The sequence below is a fragment of the Oryx dammah genome, unplaced genomic scaffold, assembly GCF_014754425.2.
Source record: "Oryx dammah isolate SB20612 unplaced genomic scaffold, SCBI_Odam_1.1 HiC_scaffold_16, whole genome shotgun sequence".
In the NCBI taxonomy this organism is placed as follows: Eukaryota; Metazoa; Chordata; class Mammalia; order Artiodactyla; family Bovidae; genus Oryx; species Oryx dammah.
The window spans coordinates 43,846,913-43,861,701 of NW_024070200.1; the positions used below are offsets into that span (position 1 = coordinate 43,846,913).

At 51.4% G+C, this 14,789-nt stretch overlaps 1 protein-coding gene across 1 annotated transcript in view; it reads left to right on the forward strand.

Annotated features, from left to right (window-relative positions):
* Positions 1-14,789, forward strand: part of RASGRF1 (Ras protein specific guanine nucleotide releasing factor 1) — a 101,092-nt gene that overhangs the window by 50,080 nt on the left and 36,223 nt on the right. Inside the window, exons 9-13 of the mRNA XM_040257441.1 lie at positions 4,401-4,519; positions 6,198-6,358; positions 9,291-9,354; positions 11,746-11,882; positions 12,637-12,719. Of these exons, the coding sequence (XP_040113375.1) occupies positions 4,401-4,519; positions 6,198-6,358; positions 9,291-9,354; positions 11,746-11,882; positions 12,637-12,719 (564 nt within the window). The remainder of the gene's footprint in view (positions 1-4,400; positions 4,520-6,197; positions 6,359-9,290; positions 9,355-11,745; positions 11,883-12,636; positions 12,720-14,789) is intronic.

Genomic DNA, 14,789 nt, shown 5'->3' on the forward strand with positions numbered 1-14,789 from the left:
GGGAACCCACTAGAGTTTCTGATGGATGAGGTAAGAGGACAGAGAGAGAAAATGGGAGTCGAAAGGGAGTCTGAGCCTGAGCAGCCTGAAGGATGGCACCGCCACGATGCAAGGTGTAGAAGCCTCTGGAGGGGCAGGGTTGAAGGGGTCTGCTTCGCTTCATGGGAGCTTTATTTGTGGGGTGTTGGGCCTGAGATGGACAAACAGCAGTGGAGATGACAAGGAGGGAGAGTCGGTGTTTGAGTCTGGAGTTTAGGGAGGCGAGATGGAACAGGTCATCAGCTCAGACATGGTATTTAAAGTCCCCAGCTGGGACTTCCCTGGTGGTCCAGAGATTAAGACTCTGCACTTCCACTGCAGGAGGTGTGGGTTCGATCCCTAGTCAAGGAACTAAGATCCTGCATACCAAGTGGTGCAGCCAAAATTTTTTTTTAAAAGTCACAAGATTGATGAGATCACCAAGGGAGTGAGTTTAAGCAGGAATGAGGTATGAACCAAAGGCTGAGCCCTGGGGCATCCACCAGCAGAGGCCAAGAGGTGAGGAGGGGCCTTATAGTCAGAGACGGATGGGTCTCCAGGGTGTAAGGCTCAGCCACCAGCCCCGCTGGAGCCCTGCCCACCACCCAGAGCCCTAAACAGCTTCCCGAGTTCAACAAGTGGAACTTGTTGGGCAGCTGGGCAGAGGGAGGACCAGTCTGGACTGGGGCAGGGCACAGACCCCACAGTGAACAATTCGGGAGAAGGTGTAAGCAGGGCGTGACTGCAGACTAACAGAACTGCTGTGGAGTGTGGACTCTAGTTCTCTCGGGCCCCAGGGAGTCAGTACAGTGTACTCTTCCCCAGGGAGAAGATGTAGACCCCCCACCCCATGAGTTCCTGGACCCTGCGGGATGCCCTGGCCCAGTGCAGGCAGGGGTACAGGAGGCACGTGGGTGCCAGGGAACTTGGCCCAAGACCGCAGTCCCCTCTCCCCACTGGTGCTGGGTGTACTGATTGCTCTTCCTTTGTCCCCCCGCCCATCACCTGCACCTGGTCCTGAGCCCAGCCTGAGCAGCACAGAAGAGGGTTTTCCCATGTGAGAGCAGCCCTTTCATCCTCCTCCCACCTTCCCTGGGGCCCGAGGAAAGCTGCAGCCTGACTAGAAGCCAGAAGATAACCAGCCTCTCCCTGGCCAGCCTCAGAGCCCTGCACCCCTCACCTCTGGGGGCCGTTGTCCCACTTCCTCTCCTGAACCCCCTCACTCCTAGGCTCCAGGATAACCTAGCTCATCACTTCCAGTTCCCCCAGGAGCCACAGGCCCTAGAAACCCTAGGCCGCCTTCCCAGAGTCCACCATCTTCCCTAACCTAGGCTCCCCCATCACAGACTGCAGCCTGCTGCTGCTGCTACTGCTAAGTCACTTCAGTCATGTCCGACTCTGTGCGACCCCATAGACGGCAGCCCACCAGGCTCCCCAATCCCTGGGATTCTCCAGGCAAGAACACTGGAGTGGGTTGCCATTTCCTTCTCCGATGCATGAAAGTGAAAAGTGAAAGTGAAGTCGCTCAGTGGTGTCCGACTCAGCGACCCCATGGACTGCAAGCTACCAGGCTCTTCCATCCATGGGATTTTCCAGGCAAGAGTACTGGAGTGGGGTGCCATTGCCTTCTCCGGGCTGCAGCCTGAGTCTGCCGTTTACCCTGAGCTGCTGCAATTTATACACATCTAACAGCCATCCCCAGGTGGCTCAGGGGTAAAACAGCCCACCTGCCAGGGCCAGAGACTTAGGAGACCCAAGTTCGATCCCTGGGTCCAGAAGACCCCTTGGAGGAGAAAATGGCAACCCACTGCAGTATTCTTGCCTGGAGAATTTCATGGACACAGGAGGCTGGCTTGCTACAGTTCACGGGGTCCCAAAGAGTCGGACACGACTTGTCAACTAAACAACAAAGATTTTTTTTTAATGTGGACCATTTTTTAAAGTCTTTATTTATTTTTTTTTTTTCAGAGCTTCAGAAAAGTCCTTTATTCCTCTTAGAGATACTTTGGGATACAGAAATACTTTGGGATACGTGGAGAATTTGTTACACTATTGCTTGTGTTTTATGTTTGGGTTTTTTATGCCGAGTCTGGCGGCACCTGGGATCTTAGCTCTCTGACCAGGGATCAAACCTGCATCCCCTGCATTGGATTGTGAAGTTTCAGCCACAGGACTGCCAGGGAGTCCACCCCCTCACTTTGAGCACCCTCTAGCCTCTTCAGCCAATCCCCCACCCTCTGCAAGAGAGAGGGTTCTGATTGCCTTGGGCTGCTTCCAAAAGTGAAGTACTTTTAGAGGCTGGAGGAAGGATGGCTACTTCCATCCACAGAACTTCCTGAAAGGTCCCTCCCTGGCCCATGCCCATGTGTTTTTCTGAAGAAGGCTAAGGCCTGGAAAGAAAAGAGCATTGCTGGGAAGGTGGGGGTGGGATGGGTAGAAAACCAAAGTTTCTAAGGCAGAGACCCCATCTCGATGCCCCAGTCTGACAGCTGGCAAAAATGATGAGTTATCATATATCACCTTTTTTTCACAATAACATTTTTGCAGCCCTAATAAGGGCAGTGGTCACCACCTTTTATTCAAGCACCTGTCATTGCATGAGGTCAGCCCATGCAGTGCATTATTTTCCGTCCTCACCCCAACAGTTACAAATAGGAAGCTAAGTAGTCGAGGAGTTGAGTAATGCGTTCAGTATCAATCACACTGATTCCCTGTTCACAGCTCCAGCTCCACCCATGTCATCTCTCATTGTTATGGGGTTTGAATTGGATCTTATCTACGAGAGAACTCTGTTAACCACTGAATACTCATCAGCTCTCTGAGTAGCCTTACTTGTGGAATTTCAGGCATCAACAAACAAAGAGGAGGCTTTGTGCTTTCCTTAGAGTAGGTGAGGTACTTTTTCCAGACCTCCTTAAAAAAAAATATATATATATATATATATATTCACTACTTTCCTAAGACTCCTGGAAACACATGGAGGGTCTTAGCAAAGTTGTTAAGTCACTCCTACCTTTTCCCACCAATGCTATTTTTTAAAAAGCAGTTAAGTACTACCACCTCGTGGAGAGGAGCAGTGTTGCAGCAGTCAGAACCAGAACAGAAAGTTGCAAGTGTTCTTAGATGAAGGGGCAAACTGTGTCTTGCTTAAACCTGCTAGTCGTGCTGGAGCCTATAGAAATAAACTGCAGTCAGTCTTTCCTTGAGCCAACTGGATTGCCAGGTGCTCCAAAAATAAGTCATTCTGGAACCCAAACATTAAGGAAACCACCATATAAAGAGTGTGCAAGGGGGGAGAAGGAGGTGTGACAAATTGAGATAGTAGCATTGACATATACACACTAGCACATGTCAAATAGCTAGTGGGAAGCTGCTGTATAGCACAGGGAGCTTAGCTCAGTGCTCTGTGATAATCTAGAGTGTGGGTTGGGGCAGTGGGAGAGAGGATCTAGAGGGAAGGGACATATATGTATATGTATAGCTGATTCATCCGAATATTACTACTGGAAAAACCATAGCTTTGACTATACAGACCTTTGTCAGCAAAGTAATGTCTTTGCTTTTTCATACGCTGTTTAGGTTGGCCATAGCTTTCCTTACAAGGAGCAAGTGTCTTTTCATTTCATGGCTGCAGTCACTGTCTGCAGTGATTTTGGAGCCCAGGAAAATAGTCTGTCACTGTTTCCACATTTTCCCCCTTCTATTTGGCATGACTCATTGGAAAAGACCCTGATGCTGAAAAGATTGAGGGCAGGAGAAGAAGGGGGCAACAGAGGATGAGAGAGTTGGATGGCATCATCGACTCAATGAACATGAGTTTGAGCAAATTCTGGGAGATAGAGGACAGGGAAGCCTAGTGTTCTGCAGTCCATGGAATCTCAAAGAGTCGCATACAACTGAGCAACCGAACAACAACGACAAATAGCTGACTCAGATTATTATATCGCTAAAGCGACCGTACTCCAACTTCAAATTTTAATTAATCTTTTTAAAAGAATGTGCAGAGGGGAGAAACAAGCACATTTCCCCGAGGCAGGAGTGAGCTTGGTTTGTTCTCTGGACAGAAATGAGGCCAGTGGTGGGGAAAGAGGCAGGCAGTGAACAAAGAATGTCTGCTATATGCCCATCTTCCTCCCAGCTCTGCTGTCTCTCCTCCATGTGGGTCAGACCATCTTCTCAGCCTCCTAGAGCTGTCGGAGAGTTAGAGAAGCCCGCGCCTGTAAAGTGCACGCACACAGCGGGCTGTCCGTGTGTGTAGGCTCTCTCACCTTTGGTGACCACAAGTTCTACCCGAGAATCTCTTCCCAGGTCCAGCCAGAGACCTGGCATTGCATCTCCCTGGGAGGTGGGGGCCGCTGGTCTCTGACTGTTCATCCTCACAGGATAATGCACGATGAAGTCAGTGAGACCGAGAACATCCGGAAAAACCTAGCCATTGAACGCATGATCATTGAAGGCTGTGAGATCCTCCTGGACACCAGCCAGACCTTTGTGAGACAAGGTATGGCCTCTGCACCCTGCATCCCCCACCCATCCCCGGCCAGGTGGGCCCCGGCAGTGGGAGGCAGGCCACACTCGGGGACACCACCAGTTGGCTCGGCTGCCATGTGCTAAAGCCTGCCGGCATGATTGCAGCGTTTTCCAGGCCTGCCAGGGGAAATGCGATAGCTATATGTAGATGGCGGTGTCTATACATATAGATGCTGATATTGTCAGTTTTCACAGTTTCCTTGTCTCCAGATGTAAACACAATTTTTCCCAGATGGCCTTGGTTTGTCTACTGTATACCATCGTAAACACCGACATGTCCTTTGAGGGAGAGAATACCGGCTGGAGGATGAGGCCAGGCTCTGACTGGCCCCGTGAGTCACAAGCAATTGTAGTGTCGAGGTGGCATCAGCGAGGGTCAGTCCCTCTGTCCTGTGCTTGGCCTCCTCGGCCTCTTGGGGAGGCCGTGATCACAGTGGTTCTGGATGCGGTCCCCTCACTCTTGGGCTTCAGCTGACCTTGGGAACACTGTTGAGAGGCTCAGCCCTAGTGAGAAGGGTAGATGAAGCTCTCTAGGGGCTAAGGGACTGACTTCCAACTTGGGGATGTTAGAGCCACAATGCCTTTAAGGTCAGCTGGTTCAGATTCGTTGGCGTGTGGGAAATTCAGTGTCTGCTCTCATGCCCAGAGGTGATGCCTCAGGATGGACCTCAGCCTTCCTTCCTTCCTTCCATCTAGTCCTGGAGGTCTCTGACTACATGAAAGGCTGGCCTGAGCAGCTGTCACTGGTCCCCGCTGCCCTTGGCCTGAACCTCCTCTACTAGGAGTTTGTTCTGAGCCCCTGGGTCCACCCTGGGACCTGCTGAGCCCAGAGCCAGCCTAGCCTGTGACCCACTCCCCTGAGCTGTGCTGTGCCCAAACTGAGGGGCTGGGCTGGACCTGGAGACCAGACGGGGAGCCTAGCAAGCCCTTTCTCATTTATTCTGTCTCACCACCCCCGTGGATGCCTGCCCTATTCATGCCAGTCCAACTCAGGTCTCCAGGGATGCCCAGAGAGTAGAACCTGCCCCTCCCTCCAGAGCTGAATGTGCAAAGGAAAGGGGCTGAGGATACAGGGAAGGGGGTCCTTGCAGTGATGAATGTGGTGGGCAGGAGGCAGAGTGGTGGCCCAGAGTGGGACTAGGGAGAATCCGGGTAGCGGGACTAGGGAGAATCCGGGAGGGCTTCCGGAGGAGGTGGCACTGGACTCTGCAGCAGAAGACGCTGTGATCATTTGGTCACGTCTGCAGTGCCTGCATGCGGCAGCAGATACTTAGTCTTATCAGTCTGTCTAGGCCACAGCCAGCTCCCCACTTCCTCAGTCTCCTGCCACCCCCAGGGGCACTGCATTCTCATCCTAGGGGCCGTGTCCTTCAGGGTTCCTTTTCTTTCTAAGGCCCTGGCCCTGGCTGGGTGGGTCAAAGTTCTGGCATGGAGCTTCTCTCGTCATCCCCCGCCCCCCCGAACCCCACCATGTGGCCCCAAGGAGGGGCTGGAGGGGGTGTCTGAGTCACCTGTCTGCTTCCCGGAGCCAGGGTCACCTTGTCCCACTGCCGTGGCCACTGGCATCGCCACCCACGTGCAGCTGCAAAGCTGGCTCAGAGGCACAGGTCGTCCTGGGAGACAGACTCAGGGTCTCTCCTCATCCGCAGGGTCCCTCATCCAGGTGCCCATGTCCGAGAAGGGCAAGATCACCAGGGGGCGCCTGGGGTCACTGTCCCTGAAGAAGGAGGGCGAGAGGCAGTGCTTCCTGTTTTCTAAGCACCTGATCATCTGCACCAGAGGCTCTGGCGGAAAGCTTCACCTGACCAAGGTAGGGATGACCAGGGCTGGGGAGCGGCCAGGGCTGGAGATCGGACACTACACTGACCAGGGGGCCCTGACCTACCCCAACCAGGGCCCAGACAGTGGGCAGGGGTGTCAGAGATGCTCAAGTGTACACACACACACACTGACTGGTCCAACTGGAAGCTTGGAATGAGCGAACCATTCATGGGTTTTCTACTGGAGAAGTCATGGGAAATGGGAAAGTGAGTTCGAAGATGCCCAAAGGCACCCCCACAGCTGGGAGCTGAGACAGCAGAGCCAGGGGGTTCAGAGAAGCTCTTTCTTAAATTTTTATTTCTTTATTTTTAATTTATGTATTTTTGACTGTGCTGGGTCTTCGTTGTTGAGAATGGGCTTTTCTCTAGTTTTGGCAAGTGGGGGCTGCTCTCTGGTTTCAGTGTCTGGGCTTCTCATTGCAGTGGCTTCTCTTGCTGCAGAGCACAGACTCCAGGGCCCACAGGCTCCAGTAACTGCAGCACACGGGCTCAGCAGTTGTGACTTCTGGGGTCTAGAGCACAGGCTTAGTAGCTGTGGTGCACGGGCTTTGTTGCTCTGAAGCATATACAATCTTCCTGGACCAGGGATTGAAACCGTGTCTCCTGCATTGGCAGGCAGGATTCTTTACCACTGGACTACCAGGAAAGTCCCCAGATAAGTCCTTAAAAGTCCCGTGTGTGTATGTGAGGGGCCAGTGGAGGATAGTCACATCTAGCTGAGGCAGAGCAGCACCCAGAGCCTTTTTCTCATTTCCAACCAAAAAGGAGTTCAGACAGCACCCGTTCCTAACGCCTTTGGGCACTCATCGCCCCCCCACCAGCACCGCAGGCAGAAGCTACCACTCCCCAACACTGCACATGGCTATCCCACTGCTGAGAGCTCAGGATTTGATCCCACTTCTGTCTCTTACACTGTGTGAGCCCGGACACTTCCTGTGCCAGTCCACACCTCACTTCCTCATCTGCTTTGAAATAAGGGTGGCTGTCCTCACCAGAGGCATGCACAGATGCAGGGAGGTGCCCATAGACCTGCTCTGGGAGCTGTGATGCCCCTGCCTCTGTAGCGACAGCGTCCCCAAACTGTGTTCATCCCCATGAAGGCTCGCTTCAGCAGATTTCAAGTCTGAATACGCTGTGGCATGGAGAGGGCCAGAAGGAGCCCTTAATTAAAGTAGAACGTCAGGGAAACCATTCTTCCAGACCCTGGACGCCTGGCCCGTAGCCTCCTGCAGCGCTAATAGATCAAGCAATGGCTTCAGGGAACCTACTGCTTATGTTAACATGTCGACAAATTAGTTGGTCGGCTGCATGGGGGGAAATTAATTTACAAACATGGAATACTCCAGTTTCAACCAAATTGTGTGTCAAGGAAAGCATTCATTATTTATTAGCTCTGGAATTTCTTTTAGGAAGATCTCTGTCCAGACTGGAGGAATGGTTCCTCCAGCAGGTGGGAGTCAGTAGGGGTGGTTTGAACCGGAGGATTGAAGGCAGCTTTTCAGTCTGAAAGCACCTGCCTTTGTGTTTGTTCATTTTATCTTATTTTGGTTTGAGGGGTTGTTTATTTATTTGTTTGAGTTTTAAAAGTCTCTTAGCATACTGGTAAAGGTGGAATCTGAACACTACTCAAATTCTAGCCCTGCTCCTTACCCGTGGGTGACCTTACTGAGCCCGAGTTTGCGTGCATACTCAGTCACTAAGTCATGTCTAATTCTTTGTAACCCCATGGACTGCAGCATACCAGGCTTCCCTGTCTTTCACTATCTCCTGGAGTTTGCTCAAACTCCTGTCCATTGAGTTGGTGATGCCATCCAACCATCTCATCCTCTGTTGCCCCCTTCTCCTCCTGCCCTCAGTCTTTCCCAACATCGTGGTCTTTTCCAATGAGTTGGCTCTTCACATCAGGTGGCCAAAATATTGGAACTTCAGCTTCAGCATCTGTCCTTCCAATGAATAGTCAGAGTTGATTTCCTTTAGGATTAACTTGTTTGATCTCCTTGCTGTCCAAGGGACTTTCAAGAGTCTTCTCCAGCACCACAGTTTGAAAGCATCAGTTCTTTGGTGCTCAGCCTTCTTCATGTCCAACTCTCACATCCCTGCATGACTATTGGAAAAACCATAGTTTTGACTAGATGGACGTTTATTAGCCTAGGATGAGGGATTTCAAACTTCTGCAGACTTGGGACTACCAGGTCGTGCCTCGGAGCTGCTGTGAGACAAGAAGCGAACATGTAAGCTCTCCATCCCCAGCCCAACCTTTACCCTTCTTCAGGGAAGGCATCTCTGAGCCAATCCCAATTGAGCTACTTCATTGGGCTTCTTTTTAACATTTAATTTTCTTTTAAGATTTTTTTATGTGGACCATTTTTAAAATCTTTACTGAATTTGTTACAGTATTGCTTCTGTTGTGGTGTGCTGAGTCACTTCAGTTATGTCCAGCTGTTTATGACCCCATGAACTGTAGCCTGCCAGGTTCCTCTATTCGTGGGGATTCTCCAGGCAAGAACACTGGAGTGGGTTGCCATTTCCTTCTCCAAGGGATCTTCCCGACCCAGGGTTTGAACCTGTGTCTCTCACATCTCCTGCATTGGCAGGCAGGTTCTTTACCATTAGTGCCACCTGTGTTTTGGTTTTTTTGGCCAAGAGACATTGAGGATCTTAGCTCTCCGACCAGGGATTGAATCCATACCCCCTGCATTGAAAGGTGAAGTCTTAACCACTGGACCACCAGAGAAGTCCCTGGGCTCCTTATATGAAGATAAAATTCTTCAGCTTTAAAACCAGAATACCCACTTGGCTATGATGTGCACATACACGTGCCGTGTGTCTGTCGCTTTTAGAGTCCCTCCTCACACTGACATTCTGGAGCTCTGAACCTAGAGCATCTCCCCCCTAGTTCAACGTGGCCCCGCTCTTTTTCAGAATGGAGTCATATCCCTCATTGACTGCACCTTGCTGGAGGAGCCGGAGAGCACAGAGGAAGAAGGTGAGTGCAAGGCCGCCTGCAGGCCAGTGTGTCCACACACAGATCACACACTCTCACCCCGAGAGGTAGAGCCCAGGCTGTGGGAGGAGAGGAGGGTGCTGAAGTTCAGGGGTCATTGTCCTGGATCTGGAGAGGCCGGTCTGGGTCTTTAGAGAAGGAGCTCCCTGGCCCAGTGGGTGACCACCTCCACCCCCTTCCTGGTTCCTTCCAAGCTCCTTGGGTCCCTGGACTTGGTGCCCTTGGGTTTGGGGGTCCTGTGGGTCAGAGAGCACCCCTCATTAATGCATGCATATGCTGCATGCACCGTTGCTCACTGGACAGCCAGAAGATGCCAGGGAGGTGCCAGGCCCAGCTCTGTCCTCCAGTGCAAACAGGTGGGGTGTTCAGGGACACACGTGCTCCCACCAGAGGGAGCGTAGGGGACCATCCCCTGCAGTGAGGCTGGAGGGACCAGGACCCAAGATGGGAAACAAGACTCAGGGAGAAGGGAGCATGTGAGGGGGACCTCAGAACACCAGAAGGGCCAGGTAGGGGGGCCCCAAGTGCCTGGAAAGCCTTGGCATGGGGCTGACTGTGGATTTCCGTCTCCCAGGGAATCAGAATTGGGGGGTGGACCTATTATAAGGGGTTAAGGGGTGGGGTCACTGCTCTCTCTCAATTGGACTCAAGTTGCTCCTCATCTCCCTGCTTCGTGACTCCCCAACGAGGCTCTGGATCCCTGCCCTGGGGGTATACCAGCTGGATGGGCCATCTCTGCCCTTCTCTAGATCGGGGCTCCGTGGGCAGGGCTGTGTCTGAGGACCTCAGATTCTAGTCCTGGCTTGGTCTCAGGCTCAGGATTTGCTGGGAGCTGGGAGCCTCATCCACACACATACATACGCACACGCATGCCCTGGTCAGCCCCAGGGAGCTGAGCTCTGCACCCTTCATGACCCTCCACCGAGGGTAGAGGCAAACAGCCCCTGCAAGGCAAGAATAAACCTGTAGCAGTTCACCCGAGGCTCTTACCAGCATGATCGTCTTCAGTCTTGGCCACAGCCAGTCCAGACCCCAGTGGAAACATCAGTCCCCAAGCCCTTTTCCCTCCAAGTCCAGGAAAGGTAGAGACACAGCCCCAAGCACCCCAACTCAACATGCAGACACCCCACTTCCGAGCAGCTGAAACCATCGCATCCCCAGGTCACCACATGAAGTGGCAAGTAGAGCCCAGAGCTGTAGCAGGCCCTCTGCAACACTCAGGCCAGTGAATGCAGGGGCATTGGAAGGAGTCCCTGAACTGTGATCTTAGTCTTTCCAAATAAAGAGAGTTCAAGGAGCCCTACAGATTAAGAGCTGAAATAAAAATACCCAGGATTTACTTTGGCTTTGCGAACCTGTCATCTGAGATAAATGTCCAGCCCAGTCCCTAACAGCTCAAGATCTAAGGTTCTCCACCTGGCCTCTGGATCACCTTGGCAGAGTAGGAAGTGAAGTGAAGTGAAAGTCACTCAGTCGTGTCTGACTCTTTGTGACCCCATGGACTATACAGTCCATGGAATTCTCCAGGCCAGAATACTGGAGTGGGTAGCCTTTCCCTTCTCCAGGGGATCTTCCTAACCCAGGGATAGAACCCAGGTCTCCCGCTTTGCAGACAGATTCTTTTCCAGCTGAGCCACAAGGGAAGCCCAGGATGCAGAGCAGAAGGGCCTGGCTTAACCCCTGCCCAGAAGTGAGATGGGGTTGTCTTACGAAAGTCCTCCCTGGGGACCTCAGCCCCTCACTGGGGTTAGGAGAGCAGAGTCAACTGGGGAATCCTAAAAGCTATTCCAACACGGAATCAGAGCTGTCCCTGTGTGGCTGGAAGCTACTCTGTACTCTAGGTCTCAGTCTTACCATCTTTGAAATGGGGATTCCTCACCTTAAAAAAGAAAAAAAGAGATCTGACTAGAATATGAACTTACAGTTTCTGGGAGGAACAGGATTGTTAGGGACTTTGGGAAGGTCATGTACACACTGTTATATTTAAATGAATAACCAACAAGGACTTCCTGTATAGCATAGGGAACTCTGCTCAATGTTATGTGGCAGCCTGGATGGGAGGGGAGTTTGGGGGAGAATGGATATATGTATATGGATGGCTGAGTCCCTTTACTAGTCACCTGAAACTACCACAATATTGTTCATCGGCTATACTCCAATACAAAATAAAAAGCTTGAAGTTTGGGAAAAAATAAAAAGACACCAAGGCATGAATCCAGAAAAGACAAAAATATAGTTCTGAAGCTAGCAAGAGCCTGATGCCCTAGCGATGCCATGCCTTCACCACCAGGTGAGGCAGGCATCATGCCGTTGTTTTCCAACTCAAAAAAGGCCCGCATTCATCCTGCTAACTCTGTGTTTTGCAACTGGAAGCCAAAGGGTCCGGCCAAGATGTAGACCACTTGGATTTCAAGATTGGGGTGGAGCCAAAGGATTCACCACCCTTCACGGTCATCCTCGTGGCCTCGTCCAGACAGGAGAAGGCAGCGTGGACTAGTGACATCAGCCAGGTGAGTGGTATCACCTCTGCCTGAGGGCAGGTGGTCCCTTCCTTCGTGCCTGCGCTGTTTGGAGGAAGGGGCAGCTGCAGGGTCCTAATGGGAAAGACGCAGGTATCAACAGGGACAGCCCCATCCAAGGCTGAGCCCCGCTAGCTGTCTACTCCCCTTAGGTCTCTAGGCCTCCTGTCGGTGTGGGGGCCCCTTGCATCCAGAACATCCATAGGGCAGGTTTGAGAACCCCAGGTTCCTGGGCTCCCTGTTGGTTCCCTGCATTTACTACATTCACGTCTCTGGTACAAGGCCTGGAACCTACACATTAGCCCTGCAGTGGGCAGAGGACAGAGGAGGCTGGAGGCCCCACGGAGCTGGCCTTCAGGGAGAGAGAACCCAGATCACTGTGATCTGATCCTATCCTTGATGTTGGACCTCAGAGGTCACCCCGAGAATGGCCAGACTGAGACACTTTCACTTTCACAAACACCCCGGGGGAGTGGGTGTAGGAATCATTATCCCTATTTTGTAGATAGGGAGACTGAGGCCCAAGTAGGTCAAGTCAAGTCCCCAAAAGTCACAGAGCTGGGAAATTGACTTCTGGCCAGAATCCACAGGATGCTCTGTGTTGACCCTGCCCTTGCCTGAATGGTGCCCTTTGACCCTGTGTCACGTGGGGGCATGTGAACCCTCACTGAGCAGAGCCCCTGCCAGGCCTGGGTCTCAGCATGGAGACTGAGGCTCTGACTGAGAGCCCTCTCTCTGACTCCAGTGTGTGGATAACATCCGGTGCAACGGGCTGATGATGAACGCCTTTGAGGAGAACTCCAAGGTCACGGTGCCACAGATGATCAAGTAAGTGCCCGAGCCCCACGTGGTCTGGGTCGAGCTCCAGAGACCAAAGGTCACACGGTGACCTCAGGGGGCTCGGGAGATGCTGAGTGGCACCTCTGGGGTGCTCTAGGCGTGTGTTTGTTCTGAGTTTACGTCTATTTGGTTGATGGCTTTGGTCTAGTTTTTGTAGTTGTTTTTGTCTTGAAAATGTGTATTTTTGTATTGTTCAGTCGTCCGACTCTTTGCAACCCTTATGGACCTCAGCACAGCAGGCTTTCCTTTCCTTCACCATCTCCCCAGGTTTGCTCAAACTCATGTCGGCAATGCCATCCAACTATCTGATCCTCTGTCACCCTCTTCTCTTCCTGCCTCCAGTCCTTCCCAGCATCAGGGTTTTTTCTAATGAGTCGGATCTTCACATCACCTGGCCAAAGTATTGCAGCTTCAGTATCAGTTCTTCCAATGAATATTTAAGGTTGATCTCCTTGCAGTCCAAGGGACTCTCAAGAGTCTTCTTTAGCACCACAGTTCAAAAACATCAATTCTTTGGTGCTCAGCCTTCTTTATAGTCCAACTCTAACATTCAATTAGGCTGTTTAAAATAGAATATCAGGAATGACACTTTATGCATTCTTTTTTTGTTTTTTTTAGGAGATGGCTTTTTTCTTTAATTATTTTTTGTTTATTTGGCTGCACTGGGTCTTAGCTGTGGCATGTGGAATCTAGTTCCCTGACTAAGGATTGAACCCAGGCCCCCTGCATTGGAAGTGAAGAGTCTTAGCCACAGGACCACCAAGGAAGTCCTTATTTTTTTTTGTCATTTTAATTTTTTCCCCAAACTTCTTCATTTTTTAATTGAAGGAAAATTGCTTCACAATATTGTGTTGGCTTCTGCCATACATCAAGTTCCCTATTTTTTAAATAGCTGTTTTTCTTTGGTTTGAGCACCCCAGGGAAGAGGGACAAGGGGGTGTCCTCCTGCTGAACTCAGCTTCCTGAGCCCCGCTGGGCAGTGCAGCTCTGACCATCACCAGGCCTGCTTCTCCTCCAGCGTCTGCTCACCTGACCCCCACATGGCTCACCCCACCACGGGTGGCCTGCTGGCCCTCTCACCTCCATCTGAATCTCTGAATCCCCAACCTGCTCTGTCCCCTTTTACAGACACCAGGAGCCAGCTGACCCACCCCGGGGACATTGTCCTGCCCAAAGCAAACATCGGGGACCCACTGCCTCTTTGCCTCTTGAAGTACACACTCTGGGGAGCTGCAGACCATTGTGGAGCAAGTGTGTGAAAGGGCCTCCCACATACCCAGTTTCCACGGCAGGCCTGATGGAGCGAGCGTGCCAGCAGCTGGGGGCTAGCCGAGGCAGTGTGGTGTACACCAGGTGTTCTAAGCATCTGGATAACTTTCTGAGGAGTTCTCCCCACCCCAGTGGATTTCAGTGTATTCATAGTGTCATGCTGCTATCACCGCTAATTCCAGAATATTCCCATTACCCCCAAAAGAAACCCCATGGGTATTAGTAGTCATTCCAGTTCCCCCCTGTTTCTATCCCCTGGCAACCACTAACCTACTTTCTGTGTCTGTAGATTTGGCCGTTCTGGACAGCTCATAGAAATGAAATCTTGCAACACGTGGACTTTTGTGACAGGGTTCTTTCACCTGGCATGTTTTCAGAAGTCATCCATGTTGCAGTGTATAGCAGCATTTCATTCCTTTTTATGGCTGAATAATATTCCATTGTATGGACAAACCACATTCTGTGCATCCTTTCATCAGTTGATGGACATTTGGGTTCTTTCCACTTTTCCACAATTATGAGTAATGTTGCTCTGAATATTCGTGTCCAAATTTGCTTTGTGAACAGATTTTCTTCATAGCTCTTGACCTCGGCAGCACATTATTCATTATTTATTTATTTATATTTAGTTTTGTCTACACTGGGCCTTCACTGCTGCACTCCGGTTTTTTCTAGTTGCAGCGAGCAGGGGCTACTCTCTAGTTGGGGTGTGCAAGCATCTCATTGCGATGGCTTCTCTTGTTGCAAAGCACAGACTCTAGGTACTCATGGGGTCAGCAGTTGTGGTGC